This window comes from Amblyomma maculatum, unplaced genomic scaffold (genome assembly GCF_055883805.1).
Source record: "Amblyomma maculatum isolate TAMU_Amacu unplaced genomic scaffold, ASM5588380v1 scaffold_27, whole genome shotgun sequence".
NCBI classification, from domain to species: domain Eukaryota; kingdom Metazoa; phylum Arthropoda; class Arachnida; order Ixodida; family Ixodidae; genus Amblyomma; species Amblyomma maculatum.
The window spans coordinates 2,198,726-2,221,347 of NW_028146752.1; the positions used below are offsets into that span (position 1 = coordinate 2,198,726).

The following is a 22,622-nucleotide window of genomic DNA, read 5'->3' on the forward strand; positions in this document are numbered from 1 at the left end:
TATGAGTTATTTTTCATGAAAGGTTCACATCTGTCTCATTCCTCTGTTTCTGCGCCAACGTCACGGCTGCGTGCCAGACTCACAATCTAAAGTGATAATTGTGCAGAAATATAGGTATCTTATAGGCCTATACAGAGTAGGTCGAAAACCAATAAAACTGTTTTCTGCCCGCACGCAGCAGTGTTATGGCCCACTAGAACGCAGCCCTTTTCTCAGGGTGGGTGAGAGAAGCCCTGCGGACGTTCAAAATTCTGCAGACCAAGACAGGTGAATTGCGAGCCGTTGAATGCATTCCTTCTATATTAGGATGATGACTCACAAAACGATTTATTTGATGAAAGCTTCGGTGCAAACTACAAACACTCGTGCATATTTCTTGGCGTCCATTCCACATTTGTTCTATTTGTCGCGACACACCCTACTCTCGCTTTTTGCAGCAACTCAGAGAGATGTATTTCTTCTCTCGCCATGCATTAATCGTAAAGCTCCTAGAGCACCCCTTCCGGGCCACAGCTCATCCTCATTAATTTTTCCGCAGTTATCAATGCCTTATGTACTATTTCCTTTCGCTCGCACTCTTTCACCTCTGCACACTGCACGTGCACGAAAGTTTGTAAGTAATCCTAATCAGGCGGTTGCGCCTCGATGAAGGAGAAGCCGCTAAGAGCGTTATCAGAACAGGTAATCTATTGCAGGTAGTTCTCAGATTTGTAGACATTGCATGGCTTTGGCTACCGCAGGACAGTTTCAGCGCTCCAGCCACCAAAACAGAAAGAGGTAATAAGCGGGAAGCCACCTTTGCTCGCCTCCCTCACAGTAAAACATTTTACACCCTTAAGGGTGTAATTGGCTTGTCACATGGGGAGCACGCTAATTATAAATATTTTAACACCCTTCTGCTGCAGCACCCTTCTCCGAAGGAAGGGTGCTGCAGCAGAAGGGTGTTGCAGCACTGTGTGCTACACCGTTCCCCAAGGAAGGGTGCTGCAGGCGGTATACGTGCTCGTGCAGCAATCCCAGCCTGAGCATTCCAAATGACCTTGTATGTCCCTCGTAAAGCAAAACGTAGGCTTGAGCACAGTATGAGTGCTTATGTGCAGTGTTGCGAAGAAATGAAGTAAATAAAAGTATAAATGGTGTATGGGTAACCTGACCCATACGCATGTAAAATGCAAACCTGTTTACATTCTACAAGTTAGAGCATTGGTCAGACATCATCTGCATCCAAGCACCTGACCAGCTTCTAGCACCAATGTGCTTACTCTGTATGCCTTAGCTGGCTGAACCTGAAGAATGTGCCCATAGAAAAAAAATTTCTTTGAATAACCAGCCAGAAACAATGTACTTTCACACTTTCAACCCAAAAGAAAGTTTAGGAAACAACAAGGCTGTGGCAACTTCCTAAGCCAGAGTCCATTTGTAAAACACAGTAACAAAACGGCATTTGTAGAACAGTCAAGCATTTTATTTATTGACACTTAACAAATGTATCTCGCCTTTTCTTGCCCATACGCCATGAAGAAAACTAGTATACTTTGCTTGCATTTACTCATATTAGAATCCTCAGAACTAAGTAGTGCCCAGTACTTTAATTTAAAGAAGAATGTGTAAAAGTGCCACAAAAATTTGCACTTATGAACATTGAAATCGCAACCAAATCATGAATTTTTTTCACAATCTTGTTCATAAATTTCATCACAACTGTTCCTGGTGTATAAAATTCATCTTCAAAAAGAGCTGCACTAGGACAACTAGCTCATTGAATGCTTAAGGTTTAAAACGCATTTTGAAGAGCCAATTTTCTCCTAGGAAACAATCTCCTTCTGCATTGCCTGTAGACAATAGGCACTGGTGCTCAACGAAGAGGTAGAAAAAGTGTTTCTTCAATGCGCTCGCTACAGTAGACTACATAAATGTGAGGAGGTTCTTCAATAACCAGCAATTAAAGGGTTGATTTTCTGGGATTAAACAGACACACGACCAGACCGGTCAAACTAGGAACATCTTTTTATACAAACACATTAGACTAGACTAAAAAGCAACATAACCTTAACAGGCAAAACAAATATGAATATGAACTGATAACAGTCACCGAATGCTGGAAGAAGGAAGTCCATGTGGACGTTCCCTGTTGCGTGGGCTCGGAGTGTGCGGAGCGCCCAGTGTCCATAAACGCTTGGTTCAGGTCAGCAGGTGGCTTGGCTGAGGGAGACGCTCGGCCGAGGCGAGAGGCCAAAGGTGGCCGTAATGCAGCAAACTCTAGATTTCCAAGTGCATCAGTTAGCGCACCCAGCACGATGCTGAACGTCGCTAGCTCCTTAAAATAAAGCATGGCGAGAGCTGGAAAGTCTTGATCCTGCAGTAAAAAAAGGTAAATTTGTAATGTATAGGTGTTAATTGACTCAGTACTAAGCTGTTTTTACTTCGCTAAACTGAAAATATCCCTCGACAATATTTAGGTCTAGTCTGATTACAAAAATATCAAAACCAGCTAGTAAAAAGATATACCTGATACTATGCATGCAAACTGAATGCAGAATGACATGGTAATACATTTCTAGTCTTCAGGAAAGGTCTTACAGACTAAAGTACAGTAATCAGCTTTTTATGCGTGAATATGACTGCTGTGAGATACGAAGTATATAAAAACGTAACTGGTGCCATTTTCTCTCAACCTTGTAAAGTTAAAGGTAAATTCTTCGGCTACAAATACATTATTTAACTTTCCACGTTGTACAGCACATATATCATGCGAGTCTAGTTGGTAGGACTTACGAACTCTTGTATGAAAATGGCTTGGAGAGGGGGGAATTTTCCGACGCTCAGCGCGGTTATCCTCATGACTGCGACATCCAGTCTGAAAAAAGATGCAAATATGCCACTTTCTGAGTGAGAGCAAAATTTGTCTTTTAAGGAAAGCAATCAAGTCCAGCGATAAGACTGTACTCACACCACACCAAGTTAATTATCATAAGAGACCGACAATCCCAGTTTATTTTTGGAAACTACTGCTTGAAGTCGTACGCTGATAAATTGCCTCTCTCTTTTTGGCGAAAAGGACATTTTGGGTCCTGATTGAAACTAGGACTTGTAGTTGATGCCAACATATCGTGTAAGAAATGTAGGAAATAATTTTTATGCTTTTCAAAGAAATGTTCAGATAATTAAAGTAAATTCTGTACAAAAGTTCACATTTTTAAGCAGGTTCACAATTTTACTGCATAAATTTCGCAGGCAAATTCATGGGGATTAGATTATATAGAAAATTTCTCTCTCACAATAATCAACCAATAGTTTTTCTATACATTTTAAAAGCCCAATTAACATATAAAAAATATTTGAGGCATTGTTTAGTGGAATAACTATAATAGCAAAATTAAAAACACTTAAGCAAATATGCTGAAAGTGAAAGAAGCAAGGAATAAAAAATTCTGTTCAAGTGGCTTCAAGTATTTTTATACTGCGGAATTGGTTCAGTATATGCAGTTTTCTCTCTTTCCTTTCAAGACTAACTGTACTGTCACGTCATGACAAATGCAATCAGGCACATTTGACCTTGCGACCTTTGTGAAGTCTTTTCTAAACTAAGGGAAAGAAAAAATTCAAGCCTATTGGTCTTTGCAAGTGCGTTAACCAATAGCGCTATTATGAAATGGCCGAAATTTTTAACATACAAACCTTTTTCTGTGTCCTCGGTGATCAGCTATGCAATCATTTTTTTCATTAGTAGGATGGATATAGAGTCCATTTCCATGTATTATTTACATAATAACCTAGTTTTTTTTTGATATTTTGGCCTTCATATTGTGTGATTATAAAAGCAATAAAATCGACATCTGTTTAAAAGTTACTCTGAAGACAACAACAACACAACAGACTTGATGAAATGTCATTCTGTGAGCAAAGAATTGTTTAAAGAAAGTGCGCATTATGTGGTGTTACACACTCTACAAAGGCATGCGGGTACTTGCTGTCAGTTACGCACCAGAGGCAGAGGCTCAGATTAATAATTCGGGACTTGGGTGTCAGCAGGCTGTAATGCATTATTCGCCATGTCTGGCATTTCATCTTCTGGCAGGTCAACACAATCTTGAAAATGGGCATCAGCATCTGCATACAATTTTCCTATAAGATTATAAAAACACTACAAATGGCCAAAAGATATTCAAGGGTGAGTTCAGACGAGAACTGCAATCGAGGTCGAACGACCATTTTCTGTTTGCAATGAATTATTTATGTGTGGTGGACAAAGGTCTCAACACAAAGAAATGGCCTTTAGTTTTGCAAGATACGCCGCAGTTTTCTCGGGAAGAAAATCGTATGTCACTCAGGTTGAAAACGCCGTTTTTGCCATTTCAATAAGTTGCAGGTTTGGAGACCTGCTGCTAGCGTACAAAAATTTTATCGCTTATTTTTTTTACCCATTGAATCTGCGTAACATTTACATTGTAGTTATTAAAAACATGTTTTGTTATTGCAGTCGATTGCGCAAAAAATCGCAAACATTGCTCCAGAAGCAACTCGCTACACAAAAGTCCATTTTCAACTTCAAATACGGGTATGATGCGTGATTTTTCAGCATTGAGTCTCTTTCTCTTTATTATTCAGATAATTTTCTAAATTTCAGGCAAAATTGGGAGCTCTATAACTGCTAGGTGTGTTGTCCACAATGCATAAAATTCGACCAAGTTTCGTAAACAGTAATATTATTAAAAGGAGTAAATTTCATGCCAATTTAAAACAAATCTTCGATATTTATGAAAAATCCTCTCAAGGTTCCTCAGTACCTCGGAAATATTACAGCCTGAAAACGTGTTGCATTATATTGTTTAAAATTGTAAAACCAAGTATAACACTGAGCGCTGATTTTGAAAATTGTTAATTTTCAGCCCTACATTTGCCCCGCCGGGGTGGTGCAGTGGTAAGACGGCCGACTACTGTGCCGGAGTTCCCGGGATCGAATCCCGGCCTCGGCGGCTGCGTTTCGATGGAGGCGAAACGAAGTGGCGTCCGTGTGCTGTGCGATGTCAGCGCACGTTAAAGATCCCCAGGTGGTCGAAATTACTCTGTAGCCCTCCACTACAGCCCCCTTTCTCTCTATCCACTTTCACTCCCACCTTCATCCCTTCCCTTACGGCGCGGTTCAGGTGTCCACAGAGCAAGTGTGACAGATACTGCGCCTTTCCCTTCCTATGAACCAACCAGCCCTACATTCTGGCACGACTTAAAGTGCTGCGACTGAAACATTTCCTCTATATTATCCCGGCCTGGTTGTCTATTTCTAAAAACATTGAAAAGTCTAGACGTGTTTGTTCTTTCTCCATATTATTTTGAAATCGGCCGAAATTCAAAATTATAAAAAACGAACATTGACTCGAATTAAAAACTGCTATACCTTCGATTTTTATCGAAGGCTCATAAAAGAATCGTAAGTACTTTATAAACATCATGTACTAAAATGTACTGCAATTTTTAAATTAAAATGTAAAAATAAATATAAAACTGAGCGCATGTTGTCATTCTATAAAAGTGCTTATGGCTTGCCCTTGTGGTGTTGGCGTCAAAAGTTCGATTTATTTGCTGAATTTAGCTATACTTTAACTTATGCAATACCCAGAGCGTTCTCAATGCTTGTAATGTCATTTTCTGCTTGTTGGTAGTGTTGATGAATGCTTAATGTGGAATAAATTCGCTATTTCATGGTACAAAGCATGGCTAACAATGCATTACAGCCTGCCTACACCAAATCCCGAATCATTAATCTGAGCCTCTGCCTGTGATGCGTAACTGACTGCAAGTAGCCGCATGCCTTTGTGGAGTGTAAGTGACGGCAGAAGTTTTCTCCATCCTGTGTACACACACGCGCGCGCACGCACACGCACGCACGCACGCACGCACGCACACACACACACACACACACACACACACACACACACACACACACACACACACACACACACACACACACACACACACACACACACACACACACACACACACACACACACACACACACACACACACACACACACACACACACACACACACACACACACAGGTGATGTGCTATCCCTCTAGTTTATAATTATGCTATTTCAGTTCTCCATAACGATAAACATTGACAATACCCTATTTTTGCAGACCATTTTTCTAATCTGCACTTAATTTGAATCATAATCAAAACACTTTGCGGCATGACAGTTTAGGTAGAATTTTATATTTCATTATAGCAGTAGCACAAATGTGCCGAGATGGCGAGCTTTCTAGTCGACAGAGGTATATAGCCCAGAAAAAGGCGAGCTAACACAGAGCAAAACCGCCGTTCACCTAAACTGCATGTTACATACACTTTGCAGGTTAGGTGGACAGGGGGTTCACCGCGTGTTGGCTCGTCTTTTTTCTGGGCTAGATGGCTCAGTCGTCAAGAATGCTCATCATCTCGGCTCATTCGTATTGCTGCTATAAATAAATATAAAATTACAACTAAACTATCATACTGCAAAGAGTGTTAATTGCTTATGATTCTAATTATGTGCACATTAGAAAGATTGTCTTCAAGAACAGAGTATTTTCAATTTTTCTCATAAAGGAGAAATGAAATAATATAATTAGGAACTGGATTGATTAGCTCAGCTCTTCGCAAAAAAAAAAGAGAAAAAAAATAGGATAGTGAAAAAGTTCGTCACTGACGATGTCCCATGAAATTGTTAGAAATAGCGAATTCATTCCACTTTAAGCAATCATCAGCACTGCCAACAAGCAGAAAACGACTTTAGAGGCATTGAAAAGGCTTTGCATATTGCATAAGAGTAAAATGTAACTAAATTCAGCAAATAATAAATCGAACTTTCGACGCCAACACCATAAAGGCAGGCCATAAGCACTTCTATAGAATGACAACATGCATTTAGTTTTATATTTATTTTTACATTTTAATTTACATATTGCGGTACAGAATAGTACATGATGTTTATAAAGTACTTAAGATTGTTTTCATGGACTTCGATACAAATTGAAAATGTGGCAGTTTTCCAAATTCGAGTCAAAGTTGTTCGTTTTTTTTATAATTTTAAATTTCGGCCGATTTCAAAATAATATGGAGAAAGAAAAAAGAAATCTACAGCTTCAATTTTTGCAGAAAAAGAGAACTAGTCCTGCATAATGTAGCGAAAAAGTTTCAGGTCAAACTCTTTATTAAGTCGGGCCAGAATGTAGGGCTATGATGCTGGCAATTTTCAAAACGAGCATTCAGTTTTATACCCTTTATAATTTTAAACAATATAATGCAACACTTTTTCAGGCTGTAATATTTATGAGGTAGTGAGGAATATTGTGACGGATGTTCTTAAATATTGATGACGTTTTTCTTTAAAGTTGAGTGTTTTTTGCTGTTTTCGAATCTTGGGCGAATTTTATGCGTTGTGGAGAACACACGTAGCAGTTTAGAGCTTCAAATTTTACCTGAAATTTAGGCAATTATCTGAATAAAGAACGGAAAAAAGACAATGCTAAAAACATAATGCATCATGCCTGTATTTAAGGTTGAAAATTGACTTTTTTGCCGCACGTTGCTTCTGCAGCAATGTTAGCGATTTTTTACTAAACCAACTGCAACAACAAAACCTGTTTTTAATACTTCCAATACAAGTAAAAGTTACATAGATTTGGTGGGCAAAAAACAATAGATTACAAAATTTTAGTACTCTAACCGGTCTGCAAACTTGCAACGTTTTGAAACGGCAAAAATTGCGTTTTTCCACTGTAGTGAACAGTGATATAGGATTTTTTTTTTCGAGAAAACTGCACCGCATCCTGCAAAACTAAAGCAACTTTCTTTGTGCTGAGACATTTGCCCACCATATACAAAAATTTGAAAAAAAAAGGGCCATAGAACTTCGATTAGTGTTCTTATCTGAACACACCCTTAAAGAAAAAATGCCTAATGAAAAAATATTTGCATATTCGGCGCGCACAAAGTTTCTTGCAATGGATCACGTGAAACCGCTGCAGTGTAAAGTTGTGCAAAAGTCACAATGATGTTCAGTGAGCAGAGAGACACCACAAAAAAGGTCCAATCTCCGGGAATGATTCGCGGACATATGATGCGACTTTGGGATAGCGACTGGAAAAGCCTGTGTCATGTTCGCTAGCGCTTTGTCGCCAAGGTGGGAACTCACCGGGGGAACATGTTATTGCGGTAGTGCCGAGTGTTTAAGACAAACTTGCAGAGGTAAGCAAAGCGGCTTACAGCATTAACCTCTGTGAGCTATTAGGAATTCAAGGCAAAGAGGTCTAGAGCCATAGAATTAGTCCGTGGCCGCCTATTGCTAGTCGGAACCTAAACTAGAAACAAAAGCGGCAATTGTGTTCTTTCTGCATGTAGTGACCAGAGAAAAGCAATTACAAAACGACACGGCGCACTCGCCGTAGAGATCAACGTGTCTGCTGCGCGGCACGCTGCCCGTACGCCTCTATTTATGAGAACGGTCGGCTATTCGAAGCCCCGAAGTAACTATAATGCCACCCGTTTCCCACGCATAACTCTCCGCTTAAAACACTCACGCTATGGATTCCCTTCTAATTTCCTTTCTGTGAGGGCGAGCAGTGCTTCTAGAAAAAAAAAAAAGCTCAATTGCTATCCGCAATTGTGCTACGTGTTAACTTTATAAGCTTTTACTGTCACGTCATGCGTTCTTGAAAGCCATGTCGAATAAAGAAATTTTTCGGCAGGTCTAGAAGATACTTTGACAGCGCTCAAGTGTCGTTCGTACCCACAGCACTACCGGCCAACAAGCGCCATGACCAACTATCTCACTTGCGAGTGTTAGTGCCTGAGTGAATGAAACATCCACAAAGCACAAATAAAAGTTCCACAAGCATAAGCCTACCTCATTTCAAGATTGGTATTTGACAAAAAGAGGTCGTAATATAGGTACAGTAATATAGGTATGCTTACCTGAAATTTCACTGACAACGGTGACGACGGGTTGACGAGACCTCCACAGTGCATGATGCTGCTCTTGTGTCAAGTATGCTAGCAGCCTTGAGAGATAAACATCCTCTTCGCATTAACATAGAACGCAGAAACCAAGCAAAGCAACGCACAAGCAACGTTTCCGGCTGCGAACGGCCGGCGACAGACAAAGGAACTCGTTAGCCCAAGCGTCAGCAACGGCGCATCAGTTTGAAAAACGGAGGGATGACGGGAAGGATCGCATCGCGTGATCAGCGCTTCAGATAAACACCGCAGCGCTGTGGACATGTGTAAGGGAAAGTGGGAAAGGCCTCGGCGTCGTGCGGTGCCCTCCTCTCCACCCAAGCAGAGGAGGCAGAGCTAGCCAACATGAGTGTGAGGAAAGGAGCGACCAAAAAAAAATAAATAAATGGCCAGCGTCTGAGAGCGCACAGTGCATTTCGTGGCGCTTTCAACGCGTATCACTCGGATAGAATAACTTTGGGCCTCTGCGCACGGCGGCATAGGGTCACCGTCGTCTCTTGGACTACCGCTCCGGTTCGGTTTCACATCACCGTTCTCTGCTGTACACCTGAAGCCTTGCAGAAACCGCGAAATATACAAAAGTAAAAGGCAGTAGAGAAACGCAGAAACACGAGCGCCACGCGTGTTTTGCTGGCGCACGTATGCGCTTTGGCAGCTCGGACCGTATCGGCTATCAGCGAGCGCACGTTGTCGGCTTTAGCAAAGCTGTTCCGCCCCTGTTCTATCATGTTGCAGCTAGCTGTTGGATATGTGAATCATTGTAAAAAGCGTTGCAGGGGGCCGTTTTTTTTTTTATCCCTCGATGATCGGCTGTTCAATCGCCTTGCACTCTTGACGCCCCAGCTTGTCTCATTCCAGCTTTCTTATGTTGTGCGAATTCAGGTTTAGTTCGTATTTTCAAAAACCCTTATACAGCGCTGTTCTGTCGTTTCTGGTATTACGCACCTACTAGACCGACTCGGCTCTCTCCTTATCTTTAGCAGATGCGTTCCAGGCTTCGATACGATGTGCTGTTAAGGCTGCAAGTAATCTGTTTAATGCTCGACTGAAAGATGCTGCAGCTAATCAGACCCAGTTTTCACTCTTGATTCAGGTCGGTTCTTGTACACTGAGCACGAGATGAGCGTTGGCCTATAGTAAGCTAAGCGCTATCCCTGCACCGAAAATGTTGTATCCCAGCTCGTTGTTTTGATTTAGAGAAATTAATTGCAGTGGACGAACACTTTCTCCGGCTTCAATTTGCGCAAATGGTGGAGATGAGGCTGGATGATAACTTTGATGGCGTATGTTTTTTTTTCCCGCAAATAAACTATTTTTTGAAATAGTTGTACATTCTACTGCGTGATTCCATGAAGAGCCGTATAAAAGCTGTACTAATTAAATATGGCCCTTTTTCCTTGCACATGCCAGGTTTTCACTTTTTCTTCGTGACCGTAGGTGTGGCGGTCAGATATTTTAGCCGGGGTGTCTCCTCAGGCATCTTCTCTCTTATTTCCATGTTTTATGCATTGGTTTACTACATATGAATAAAATAGTAATTGTTGAAATACATTCCTTTGCGTCTGATTGTTTAGCTGAATTGAAATAAAATGTAAATTTAATCATCAAATACTAGAATCTCTCTAAATGCAAAGGTCACAGTCAAAAAGATTATATCCATTCTTATATTGATGGAAGAATAACTGCAACTTATATGAATATATACACGACGAATATCGCGCTAGAAAGAACAGAGTTAATAAAGTGGATGATTATTGGAATCGCTTGTTTCATGTCATTAATGCGGTAAGATGGCGCATTCGGAATGCTCATTATGGCGAGCGATCTTGGAAAGTTTGTTTCGAAGATAGTATTCCAGCATGTAATGTAGACAAATTACCCTTTAGAGCTGCGCTTTTGGAAAACGGCACTTCACTGGCGGTTCTTTAACCGCTGTTCTGGGCTTGTTTATTTTTGTATAAGGTATTTGTAAGTACTGAAATGCAACCTTCACTCATTTCTGAGCAGGCTTTTATCACCCTTTCAGCACCTGTGCTACACCCTACATAAAATCAAGGGTGCTTAGTGGCAAAAGCACCCTTTTGAGCCGAAATGAGGGTGTATATATGAGAATTAGGGTGCTAGAAGGGTGCTCCAGTGGGTGTATTTTGCAGGAGCACCCTTTAGCACCGATAAGGGTGTACAATTTTTTACTGTGCTGCACACGATCCTAACCCTCCCGCTTTCTGAGAGATTTACGAGGCGGCTTGAGCGTTGTAGGGGCTCCTAGGTAAATCCATGAGGCTCAAGGAGAGGACTGCCGCCTCTCGCCTCTCGAGGATCGCCGGCTGCACCCTTTCAACGCCGCACCGCCGTTTTACCATGAATTGCAAAAGATGGTCCATGGTGACCCTTCTCTAGAGAAAAAAATTCAGGGACACGCTCAAGCTTTGAAATTAACACCGCGTTTTCATTCCGTGATTTATTTATTTTTTTGTTTCCTTGGGGGTATTTTTTGGGGGGGTGAGGAAAGGGCAGAATTAGTATCCTTTCTCACCGGATACCTACCTGTACAATTAACAGCGTTCAAACTGAGGTACATATGCGTATGGTAAAAACCCCGCTAGTAGAATTGCAGAGGGGTGCTAAAAAAAGAGTAAAATGGTATTCCCCAACCCTGACCGGTGCACAATGAACGCTTGCGCCATAATTTTGATACCATATCTAATGCGTGCGTGCGTTTCTAGCAGTATCAAATTTTTCCACTACTATTTTGCGGTACAGCGACGGGTTTCTGGCCCAACGAGCCCAGACGCTTCGCGTAATAGACAGTCCTCTACTTACATTACATCAGGAAGAGCGAGTGCACAGCTCTAGAATAATGTAGCGCACAAGCGTGGGCAGCTAAGCGTCAAGTAGTGTTCAGCTTTCGTAAGTAAAAGGAGCTGTTTGGCAAATCCACGTGTGCCCCAAGGGAAGAGTTCGCGAAGAACCATCCTGAGCTTTGTTCAGTTCCTTCCGGCGGTGCTCACGACGTGCCAGGAATTTCGTTGTTCTAGTGAAATTACGCGCCATTTATGTTCAAAATGATATTGTGTTAGTGTTATCAGTTTGACTACAACCACTGCAAGGCAGAGGTATCTAACGTATTCCTCCAATTAACCTTTTCGTCTGCCACTTGCACCTATTTCAAGCCATAACCTTTTGATCTCATTAACCAATTTGACTTTCTGCCACACCTTGCTCTCTTGGCAGCCCATTGAAATCTAACATCTCACCTTTGGAGGCCACCGAGTATCTTCCCTTCGCACTCCATCTCTTACCCATGTCCATTTCTTTTTTATTCTGACTACAATCTCATTATCTCGCGTTTGTTTCCGCCACTACTCTGCTCAATCCCTGTCGCTTAACGTTACAGCTGCCATGTTCTTTCGTTACCTCGCTGCGTAGTCGTAAATTGAAGCAGAATCTCTTGGAATGGACTCGTTATTCAATATTTTTCAAAGCAGGGAAGCTCACGGCACGTTTGTGCCATTTTCTCGTGGGCAGGTTTTGGTCAGGTTAATGTGTTTACCTATAAATTGCGTCCCAAAGCGAGTCAGCTTAGGAGAAATGCTCAGGCAGGGGGAGCATTTCGGGCACATTATTTTCTTTTTTAACCTGCACACACCTCGCACAGTACACAGGAACCTTGGTAGACGACCCTGGTCACCAGTCGTAGTAGCTAAGCGCCCTAACCATGCTCTATTATCTTCTGCATCTTGATACTATGGCTGGAGACAAACACCAGGCATCTTCAGTCCTTCCAGTAATTAAACATAAATACTAGTGTTTTTGATATTGCCATTTGCAACCACTGCAACGTATCGTACAGTATATTAAGCGCAGTTAACCAATTTTATTTATACTATTTTATGCAACCCCTAAGCACTCTTCTTGAAGCCTCCAAGTATTATATAGACAGAAAACATATTTCATACTAAAAGCACAAGTGAAAGTTGAATAACCCAAGGTGGTCTCAATCAACACCTAGCAGAGCATTCCTACACCGTATGCTGCCTAGTTACACATGGCAGTGCTCAAGGCACTGTCAGGTGTCATCCGAGGGGTGTTCCTGTTACGTGCTCAGAGAACGTGCTCCACTTGCCCGCCATCATTTAATTTGCTTCTTTCGTACCCGGGCGTGACACTGCGTTTCAACACGGTTGTCCAGTCCTAGTGCGCACAAGCATGCTCTCTCCAGAGCGCCCTGCTTGCGATGCGACCTCACCATCGGGTCTCTTTGTGCCGTTTGCTCCTAAGTGCGGCAGTTTCGTACGCATTGGCGTTTTGAAGAGAGCATGCTTGTTCCACTAAGAGTGGACAAGCCTACAACGCAGCTTAACAAAGCGCATTGTCCTGCCTTTCTCCTCTTCGCAATGTCTTTTTCCACTGTGCATTGGAATCAGTCACGTTAAAGCTTTAAGTTTGGATACTCACGACCGAGTTTTCAAGGAACGAAAGGCAGCCTAGAGCGCGCCGAACCATAATCGCACTGCACCTGGAGCTCGAGGCTGGGCTCCGAATGCTCCAGGATCGTCACAGGTGGCCAGCAGATGGATGCGCCATCGGCGGCCAAGCTGCATGAGCTCCTGCCCAGGTCGCCGCGAGGATCGTCCAGCGGCTGTTGAAGCCTGTTGCAGGACAGAAATCCCCGGGGAAGTGTAGGAGCCACCCTGCCCGCCGCAGACGACGACATGGGTCTCCGACCGACCACGTGACTGACGGCCACCGAGGGCGTCGAGCAGCGCGCATGATAGCCGGCGCAGCCTCGCAAAGCGCTCCCACCGCTGCTTGACTTTCGGCGCGAGAAGAGGAGGCGCTGCGCAGCCGGATTGTGCAGTATGCTGCCGCTCGGTGCCGAAAGAAGACACGATTCCGAGAAACAGGTTGGTTTGTGTCGGCTGCATGAAGGAGACGTTGCCCCGGTATTGAGGGCAACGTGATGCGACTTTAGCTGTTGATTGAAATAGATTTTACGTATTTATTCTGATTCCTGCAACCAAAGACGCAATGTTGACGTAAATGGTGGTAATATTCCTGCTCTCCATTTGGTTCAAATTTAATTCAAATGCTCTCTAGATAAGAAACGCTTTGTAGTCCCTGGCGGTGTATTCCAGCCTGCGTGAATTGACATCTCAAGATGATGCACCTACTCATCATCAGACTGACTATACCAACTGCAGAGGGAAGGCCGCTCCCATATTTCTCCAATTAACCTGGCTCTGTGCTAGCTGCATCCACGTGACCCCTGCGAACTTCTTAACCTCATCCGCCCACCTAACTTTCTGCCGCCCCTTGCTACGCTTTCCTTCCCTTGGAATCCAGTTTGTTACCCTAAGCGACCATCGGTTATCCTCTCTTCGCACTACGTGTCCCGCCCATGCCCATTTCTTCTTCTTGATTTCCTCTAGAATGTCAGTAACTTGAGTTATTTCTCGGGCCCAATCTGCACGCTTCCTAACTCTGTTAACCTAGCATTTTTCGCTCCATAGCCGTCCCCATACAAAAATGGTCTGTGTACTTCAATGAAAAAGTTTATGGTCAGCTGGACGTTTATAGTCGGCTATAAAGTGCCATTTAAATATCTATAGGCAGCTATAACAAAATTTTCTACCACTGTGTCTATAGCTTCTGGACCATGCAAAATCTATTTAGCTAACTATAGAAAACCATATGTCCGGGAAGCTATAGACTATTAATCATACAGTAATCTTTAGCTGTCTAAAGAAATTTGAAGGGCTCTAAAGCTACAGACTGAAGGCCATAAAATCAGTTTTAGCAAGCTATAGAACCGTTTATGCTCCTGGAGCTATAGATTATTACGCATACAGTTATCTTTAGCTCTGTATAGAAATTTGAATGCCTCTAAAACTACAGACTGCAAGCCATATCAGTTTTAGCACGCTATAGAAAAGTTTATGCTCCAGAAGCAATAGAATATTAGTAATGCAGATATATTTAGCTGTCTATAGAAATTTAAATGCCTCTAAAGCTACAGATTGCGAGCCACATAAGCTGATTTAGCTGGCAATGGAACAGTGTATGCTCCTAAAGCTATACATAATTGTCATGCAGTTACTTTTAGCTGTCTATAGAAATTTCAATGGCTCTAAAGCTACAGGCTGATAGCCATACAAGCAGCTTTAGCTGGCTATAGAAAAGTGCATGCTCCTGAAGTTATAGACTTGTAGTCCTACAGTTATTTTTAGCTGTGTGTAGAAATTTTAATGGCTCTAAAGATACAGACTGATAGCCATATAAGCTGATTTACCTGACTATATAAAAGTGTATGCTCCTGAAGCTATAAACTAGTGGTCATACCAGCTATCTTTAGAAATGTCAATACCTCTAAATCTACAGACTGGAAGCCATAAAAGCTGCTTTAACTGGCTATAGAAAAATGCATGCTCTCGAAGCTATAGACTAGTAGCCATACAGTTATTTTTAGCCATCTATAGAAATGTCAATGCCTCTAAAGTTACAGACTGCAAGTCATATAACCTGTTTTAGCTGGCTATAGAATATTGTATATACCCAAAGCTATAGACCAGTACGCGTACACCCTTATATGAAAGAACATATATCGTCGGTTCGAATCCCTCGTGCGACTTGTACTCTAGCTTGATTAGAATTTGTGTGCTGTATGCAACGAGAAACCGTTTGTCATCAACTACAACGCTGCCCGATAAATGCATTGCGTCACAATCTTGGTGTAACTGGTGGGAGCACTGTCGCCGCATGGAGGTACGCCTGCGGTGAGTACCTCCGACCTATGATGGTTTTAGTTGTGGGGACTGCTGTTCAATTTTCAGTTGTTTAGGCATAGAATTGAAAATTAACATGCACATACACACTTGCGCATGCACGCGCGAGTGTTTATATAGTTGACCATAGAAAATGCTAAAGAATGCATTACTTACATTAGGAAACTAGAATTAGTCCACAGGCTATACACTTCTATAGTAAGCTATAGAATTTTGGGCCAAGCGTCTATAACCGACCATAAATGGGAGTTTCTATATCTGGCCATAAAAGTTTGTACGCAACCATACAAAATGCTAAAGACTGCAGTACATAGGGAGCCATAAGTCTATAGAATACGTTAAAGACTGCTATAGAACAGTCTAAAAAATACCTAAAGACTACCATAGGAACGGCTATAACTTTTTGGACCAAATATTTATAGCCGACGAACAAAGAATTTTCTAAAGATGACCATAAAAGTTTACACCTGACCATAGAAAAAGCTAAAGACTGCGGTAAATTGGGAGCCATAACCCAGGTAGCACAGTTAACCGGCCCGATGATGAAAATGTGCTGGCAAAACACGGCCCAAGGGCAGCACATTGTTGCCGGTATGTTTCTGATATTGGTCATGCCATACTATAAGCTGGTTACAACGGGCCAGGTATGCCATTGCTTGCTGATATTAGTACTATGTCTGGAAACCAGTGATAAACATTGTCCTGCTATACGTGTGGCTCGCCAATATTTCGCATATACTGGTGTGAGCTTGGCAACATCGTCCATCAGCTCGATCAGTCTGCCAAAATTTCATATCCGTTCGTGTGCGTTGGCAAATATTGGTCGCTCGTTTAGATTGGAATGCGAACATTTGACATACGTTCGTGCACGTTTGCAAATAGTGTTCGCTAATTTAGGTATTACTACCAACATCTGATATACTTTTATGTATGCTGGTAAATTTTGTTCGCTCATTATGATCCCGCTGACAACAAGAGGTACTACATTTTGCCAAATATTGATCAACATTCCCTGGGTAAATAGCCATACTGCTAGCGAGCGTAGGTCCACATTTTCCCCCACTGTCAGCATCTCACGTATTTTGGCATGCACTTCTTGGCAACACTGTTCCGTTGGGTTAAGAAATGACTTTTAAGAATGAGACCTTCCTCTACGATCCTCGGTGTTTCAAATTATTATTTGCAGCTTTCAGGTAAGAAATAAGCAGCACATTGAACTTGCTCGCGTGTGTAGGTTATGAAACGAGGTGTACACAAATTTCAGAAATAATTGTCTGCCTTATCTGATAGCGGTTAATGAACATTCAGGCTACATTAGCTACCGGGCAATATTATATTATAAAAATAGAGGCAGTCACATCTCTGTAGCTACTCCATTCGATTGCATTCTCAGTGTACGTGTGGTTGTCGAGAGATACACCCCGAACTTTACCATTATATTCATGCGAATACGCACGCAAGACAGAGACAATCCATGAAAAACATTCTTGACGTGGTTAGCTTTTCATACGAACATCTCTTCCAGTTCGGCATCCAAAAGCGAAAGTTAGAGACATGCCTAGTATGCCAATGGCACATGGAGTGTCTTGAAACACCTCGCCGCAGCTGAAGCCGTTTAGGCGGCCATGGTGACGTTTACGCATGAATACGAGAACTGAAATTGAATATTTTTTTTATATATAGAGCTGAATCTCTGGTAACACACGCGCTCTAGAAATGTTCTACAAATTAGAGCTGCCTAGAAATGTGACCGTCTCCAAGTTGACAAACTAATAATATAAGAGGATAAGTATTTTGTTACTACATCGTATTTAAACGGGGGATGATAACAGCAATTAGTTTTTTTTTATGTTCGCCTGTCCGCATAGCGTACTTGCGAAACATGCATATTTGATGTACTTGTGATTATTTATTGTTAAAAAGAAGAGAGTGAGAAGTTTGGGCTTAAACTGAACATTAAAAAGACAAAGATCATGGCGTCTTGCCCTATCAAGTCCTTGAGCATCAATGGACAAGAAGTGGAAGCTGTGACAGATTTTCTCTTCTTAGGCTCCAAGATTACCTCGGAAGGAGACTGCAGCCATGAAATTAGGAGACGCCTGCTTCTGGGAAAGAGAACAATGGTTAGCCCAGACCACCTAGTAAAGAGCCAAGACATTAGTCTGCCAACCAAGATCCGTATAACTCATGCTATGGTCTTTCCAGTTGTGATTTATGGATGCGAGAGTTGGACTGTGAAAAAGGCTGACCGCCGAAGAATTGACGCGTTTGAATTGTGGTGCTGGCGAAGACTCTTGAGAGTTCCTTGGATTGCCAGAAGATCAAATCAATCGATACTGTCGACCATAAACCCTGACTGCTCATTGGAGGGTCAAATCTCTAGTTAAAGCTCAGCTACTTTGGTCATCTGATGAGAAGAGAGGAGTCGCTGGAGAAAGATTTGATATTGGGAAAGGTTGAGGGTTGCCGGAGAAGGGGTAGGCAGCGAACGCGATGGTTAGATGGCATCCTCGAGGCACTGCAGATGAAGGTATGTGATGTTAGGAAGATAGTGAGAGACCGGAAAGCGTGGCGTGACATGGTCCATAGGGTCACGAAGAGTCGGACACGACTGAACGACTGAACTGAACTGATTGTTAAAAATCTGCAAACTGTGTAGAAGAGCCACGCCAAACTGTTTTACTGATCGATTTGTATAGTTTCCCATGCCGACAAACCACAGCAGCCTTAATTTGACGACGCACTTTACAAGAATGGCGCTGGACTACACACAGAAAAAATAACACAATGAACATAGTTTAAAACAGAAGGAAGGATGGCAATGGGAAACCTGCATTAATAAAGGTTAATAAACACAATCGACAATTTGGTACGACAAATCAGGTAAAAAATATCAGTATCTAGGTGCTTTAATTTATGTAGAAAGAGAACACAATGGCGTGATTAACGCGGCCACATCGTATCGAACAAGCTCACACGTGACTTAACTCTGATGAAATTTACCAGTGTGGCATTTCAGCTGCAACTCATAAAGAGAAGTGACGGTCCAGTTTTCTCTGAGCACATTTGGCTGCGCGCTATCCCGCTTTTCATTTTTCTTTAGCTTGCAAGAAATGCAGATTACAAACATTGCTAGCTATATCCATATACAGCAAATGTGTTTCTATTCATAGGTATTTTATATTTTTTGCGCACTGATTTAGCAAGAGCGTAGATAACAATAAGCCCATTCATGAGAATTATGTGAGAGAATTTTATTCTCGTTACTCGTTAGCAGATGTATGTATAATGAAAAGACAAATTACACTACGCAGTTCCCTAGCCCATTCCTTTATATTTAAGCCTCATAAGTTCGTGGAAGTTGTCTGAGCTGAATTTGTTTTTCCCGATCCTTTATATTTAAGCCTCAAAAGTTCGCGGAAGTTATATCTGAGCGCAAAGTTTTCGAAGTTAACTGAATGCGCTCAACAGCTGTAACATAACGATTTTTTTTATTTACAACCACAGTTGAACCAAGAAGCTTGCTCGGTTCCGGGCGTTCTGTGCTGGTCATCTCCAGCAGAAGATATTCGCGAAGACGCATGCACTTGAAAGCGACACGAAAATCTTGTAGAAAATAATTAGAAGGACTGTGTGCAAACAATGCACTCGCCTCCAACACGCGATGGCCAACTCCTTCTTTTCTGTCCCCCCCCCCCCCCCCCCCCCCCTCATCTATGCTTCGTCTCACAAGATATCTGCAGCATTGTGAAAGAGGAGCCCTTGCAATTGTGCTCCTAAGTGCCTCTCGCACCTGGGCACTATAATAGAGAATTGTGCTCCCACTGTCACCCCCGCCGATTTGGGGGGCGAGCGGTGCGTAGAAGCACAATTGCTTATTGTAGTGCGCTTGATCTTGATTGTACCGGGTGCCTCTGCCTTTCGCAGTGCTACAAACATCTTGTGAGGCCAAGTGTAATCTCAAGTTGTATGTTGAAGCAATGAAGACACCTGACAGCAGTACTGGCTCCACAAAACCCCATGCTTTGTCCATGTTCACAGAACGGGTTTGCATTGTTCGACGGTTTGCTGACTCTTGATGCATTCTTTGCTCCTTTTACCCCTGTCATTCTCTACGAACGATTCCTTTTCTGCACGCTCCCTCTGTGCCCCGCGCCAGCACTCGTGCACGCCGCGGCCGACTGAAAAAAATGGACTGTGGAACACGGATGTTCCTTTTCGGCCCAAGACTTCTCTGAGCGCAACCAAATTTTCACTATACATCAAAACGTTTATCAGCACTAGCTGCAAAATGAGTGAGTATATTTCTTGGATCTATTTTAAAAGTTGTATTTCGTACGCACATTCGTGGCCTAAAGTTTTGCGAGCTGGAGAATGCAAAACAAAAATAATAATTCATTGCTGCTTAGTCTCAGCTTCGGGCTGTTTCAAGGAAACATCGAGTGGCAAAGAAAGCACAGGTATCTTAGGAGGAAATCGACCAAAAGTTGGAATCATATCGACAAAATAAACTTGAGGTACAGGCCCTTGTCCAAAGTAAAATAAAACAGTCCACTGATCGCTGGATGGCTGACATACACGATGCCTCTAGAGCCGGAGCAAGAAAATTCTCGAACCACATAAGCTGGCTAGGAAAAGGAATCAAAGAAATCAAGATCGGATTCAAGATAACGAGGGAAATTGTTTAAAGGGAGACAACGCAGTGAACTTCATTACATCAGTTATAGCCGAGTCATTTAAAAGCGACGATAGGGTAATCTCCGCAAATCAGGAAGCAACACAAGGTAGCAGAATAAAAAGCAGCTTAGAACTGACCAATATAAACTGAAAAAAAGGCATAAAAAAGTATTACTAAAAACACATCTGAAAGAATAGATGGAATTCCGATCAAGCTGATTAATGAACTTGGTCCGAAAAGTAAGGAAACGTTGGTAAAAGCTCTGGAAACAGTCATAACGAATAAGCAAATTGCGGACAGCTGGCGGCAGAGTCAAATGAATTTAATTTATAAAGGGAAAGGAGAAAGGATGCACATAAAATCCTACAGCCCGATTACCATAACATCTGTTATGTACAGGTTTGGCATGCAGGCGGTGAAGTTAAAGGTGCAATCATGGGTAGAAAGTAACACGATACTAGGAGAACTTCAGAACGGCTTTAGAAATGGTAGGCGCTTAGCTGATAGCCTGTCCGTGCTTACCCAATGCATCGAAATATCTAGAGTGGAAAATAGACCTTTGTATTTGGCCTTCCTGGACATAAACAGGGCGTACGACAACGTAAAAAGGGAACTCCTGTGGAACATATTAAAAGAAGAAGGTATCGGTTATGAGATAATAGAGATCCTACAGGAAATATGCCGGGATAACAAAGTAGAAATTACATGGGAAGGGATAAGAAGTACGGAAGATGTCAAAGTATGCTAAGGATTAGGACAAGGCTGTCCTCTATCACCGCAGCTGTTCATGCTTTATATGATAAACCTGGAACGGAGGATACAAGACAGTAACCTAGGTTTTAACCTGTCATACAGATTAGGTGGAAAGGCGGTAGAGCAGCGCCTCTCCGGTTTGATGTATGCAGACGATATTGTATTGCTAGCTGAGAGTCTGGAAGATTTGCAAACTCTAGTTAAGTATTGCGGAGACGAAGGGGACGCTCTAGGCTTCAGGTTTAGCGCAGTTAAGTCGGGCCTGATGATTTTCAACGGCTCAACTGTTCAGGGTCTTAAAATACAAGGCCATGAAATACATAGAGTAGCAGAATGCAAATATCTGGGGGTATGGGTAAACGAAGGATTGGCATACATTAAAAAGCATGAGCAATCACTTAAGGCCAAAGGACGAAGGAATGCCGGGATAGTGACGCATAGGGCATTGTGGGGATACAACAGGCATGAGGTCTTGAGGGGTATTTGGAAAGGAATTATGGTGCCCGGACTTACTTTCGGAAATGAGGTTTTGCGCCTAAAATCAGAGGTACAGTGGGCATTAGAAATAAATCAGAGAGCCGTTGAACGATTAGCACTAGGTGCGCACGCCAAAACCAGAAATGAGGCGGTACAGGGAGATATGGGCTGGGCATCTTTCGAAGTACGGGAAGCTCAGAGTAAAATATTATATGAGGAACGCCTGACTAAATTAGACAGTAACAGACGGGCAGCTAAAGTATTTAAATACCTGTACTTAAAAAGCGTTGACTCACAATGGAGGACAGGAACTAGGAAACTAACTAGCAAGTATGCTAGTCACAAGGACGGAGAAATAAAGAGTATTAAGCAAAAGGTGACAAACACAGAAGGTAAAAATTGGATAAATTCGATGAAAAAGAAACAGAGTGTGGAATTATACCGAAAGTGGAAAATGCAGATCAGTAAGGAAGCTTTCTTTGATAACTCAAGAGATAGTGCCCTACTTTTGAAGCTAGATCAGGGTGCCTTAGAACACGCAGCTACAAAAAGAAATTTAACAATGAATATGACGCATGTGCTGTATATGGTAACTCCAGTGTAACAATTGACCATATTATACTCGAATGTAATGGTATCCACCCGGAAGTTGATGCAGGCGCAATCACTGTTCCTGAAGCTCTGGGGTTTAGAGATACCAGTGGCCGGGTGAATAAACCGGCGGTGGAAACTAGCAAAAAACGACTGGAAGATTGGTGGCTTAAAAGCAGAAAAGTGACATAATGTTAGTAATGCAGAAACAAAAAATTCAGGAAATAGAATGATGGTTTAGTTAACCAATCTAAATCAATAATTAAGATATAGGGAGAAAAATGAGCATGATAGCTACTGCTACCACCCCGTTTCAGAGGGGACGCTCCTGTATTCCATC

The 22,622-nt window shown here is 42.2% G+C and overlaps 1 protein-coding gene and 1 long non-coding RNA gene across 2 annotated transcripts in view; both read right to left on the minus strand.

Moving 5' to 3' along the window:
- LOC146170941 (uncharacterized) overlaps window positions 1–22,622 on the minus strand; it is a 214,072-nt gene that overhangs the window by 152,498 nt on the left and 38,952 nt on the right. Inside the window, exon 3 of the mRNA XM_084586700.1 lies at window positions 13,518–13,920. Within this exon, the coding sequence (XP_084442826.1) occupies window positions 13,518–13,920 (403 nt within the window). The remainder of the gene's footprint in view (window positions 1–13,517; window positions 13,921–22,622) is intronic.
- Window positions 1,193–9,337, minus strand: LOC146170942 (uncharacterized). Its single transcript, XR_014703073.1, has 4 exons — window positions 8,957–9,337; window positions 3,986–4,110; window positions 2,776–2,857; window positions 1,193–2,356 (listed from the first exon to the last, which is right to left on the minus strand). It is a non-coding gene; the product is annotated as an uncharacterized LOC146170942 (long non-coding RNA).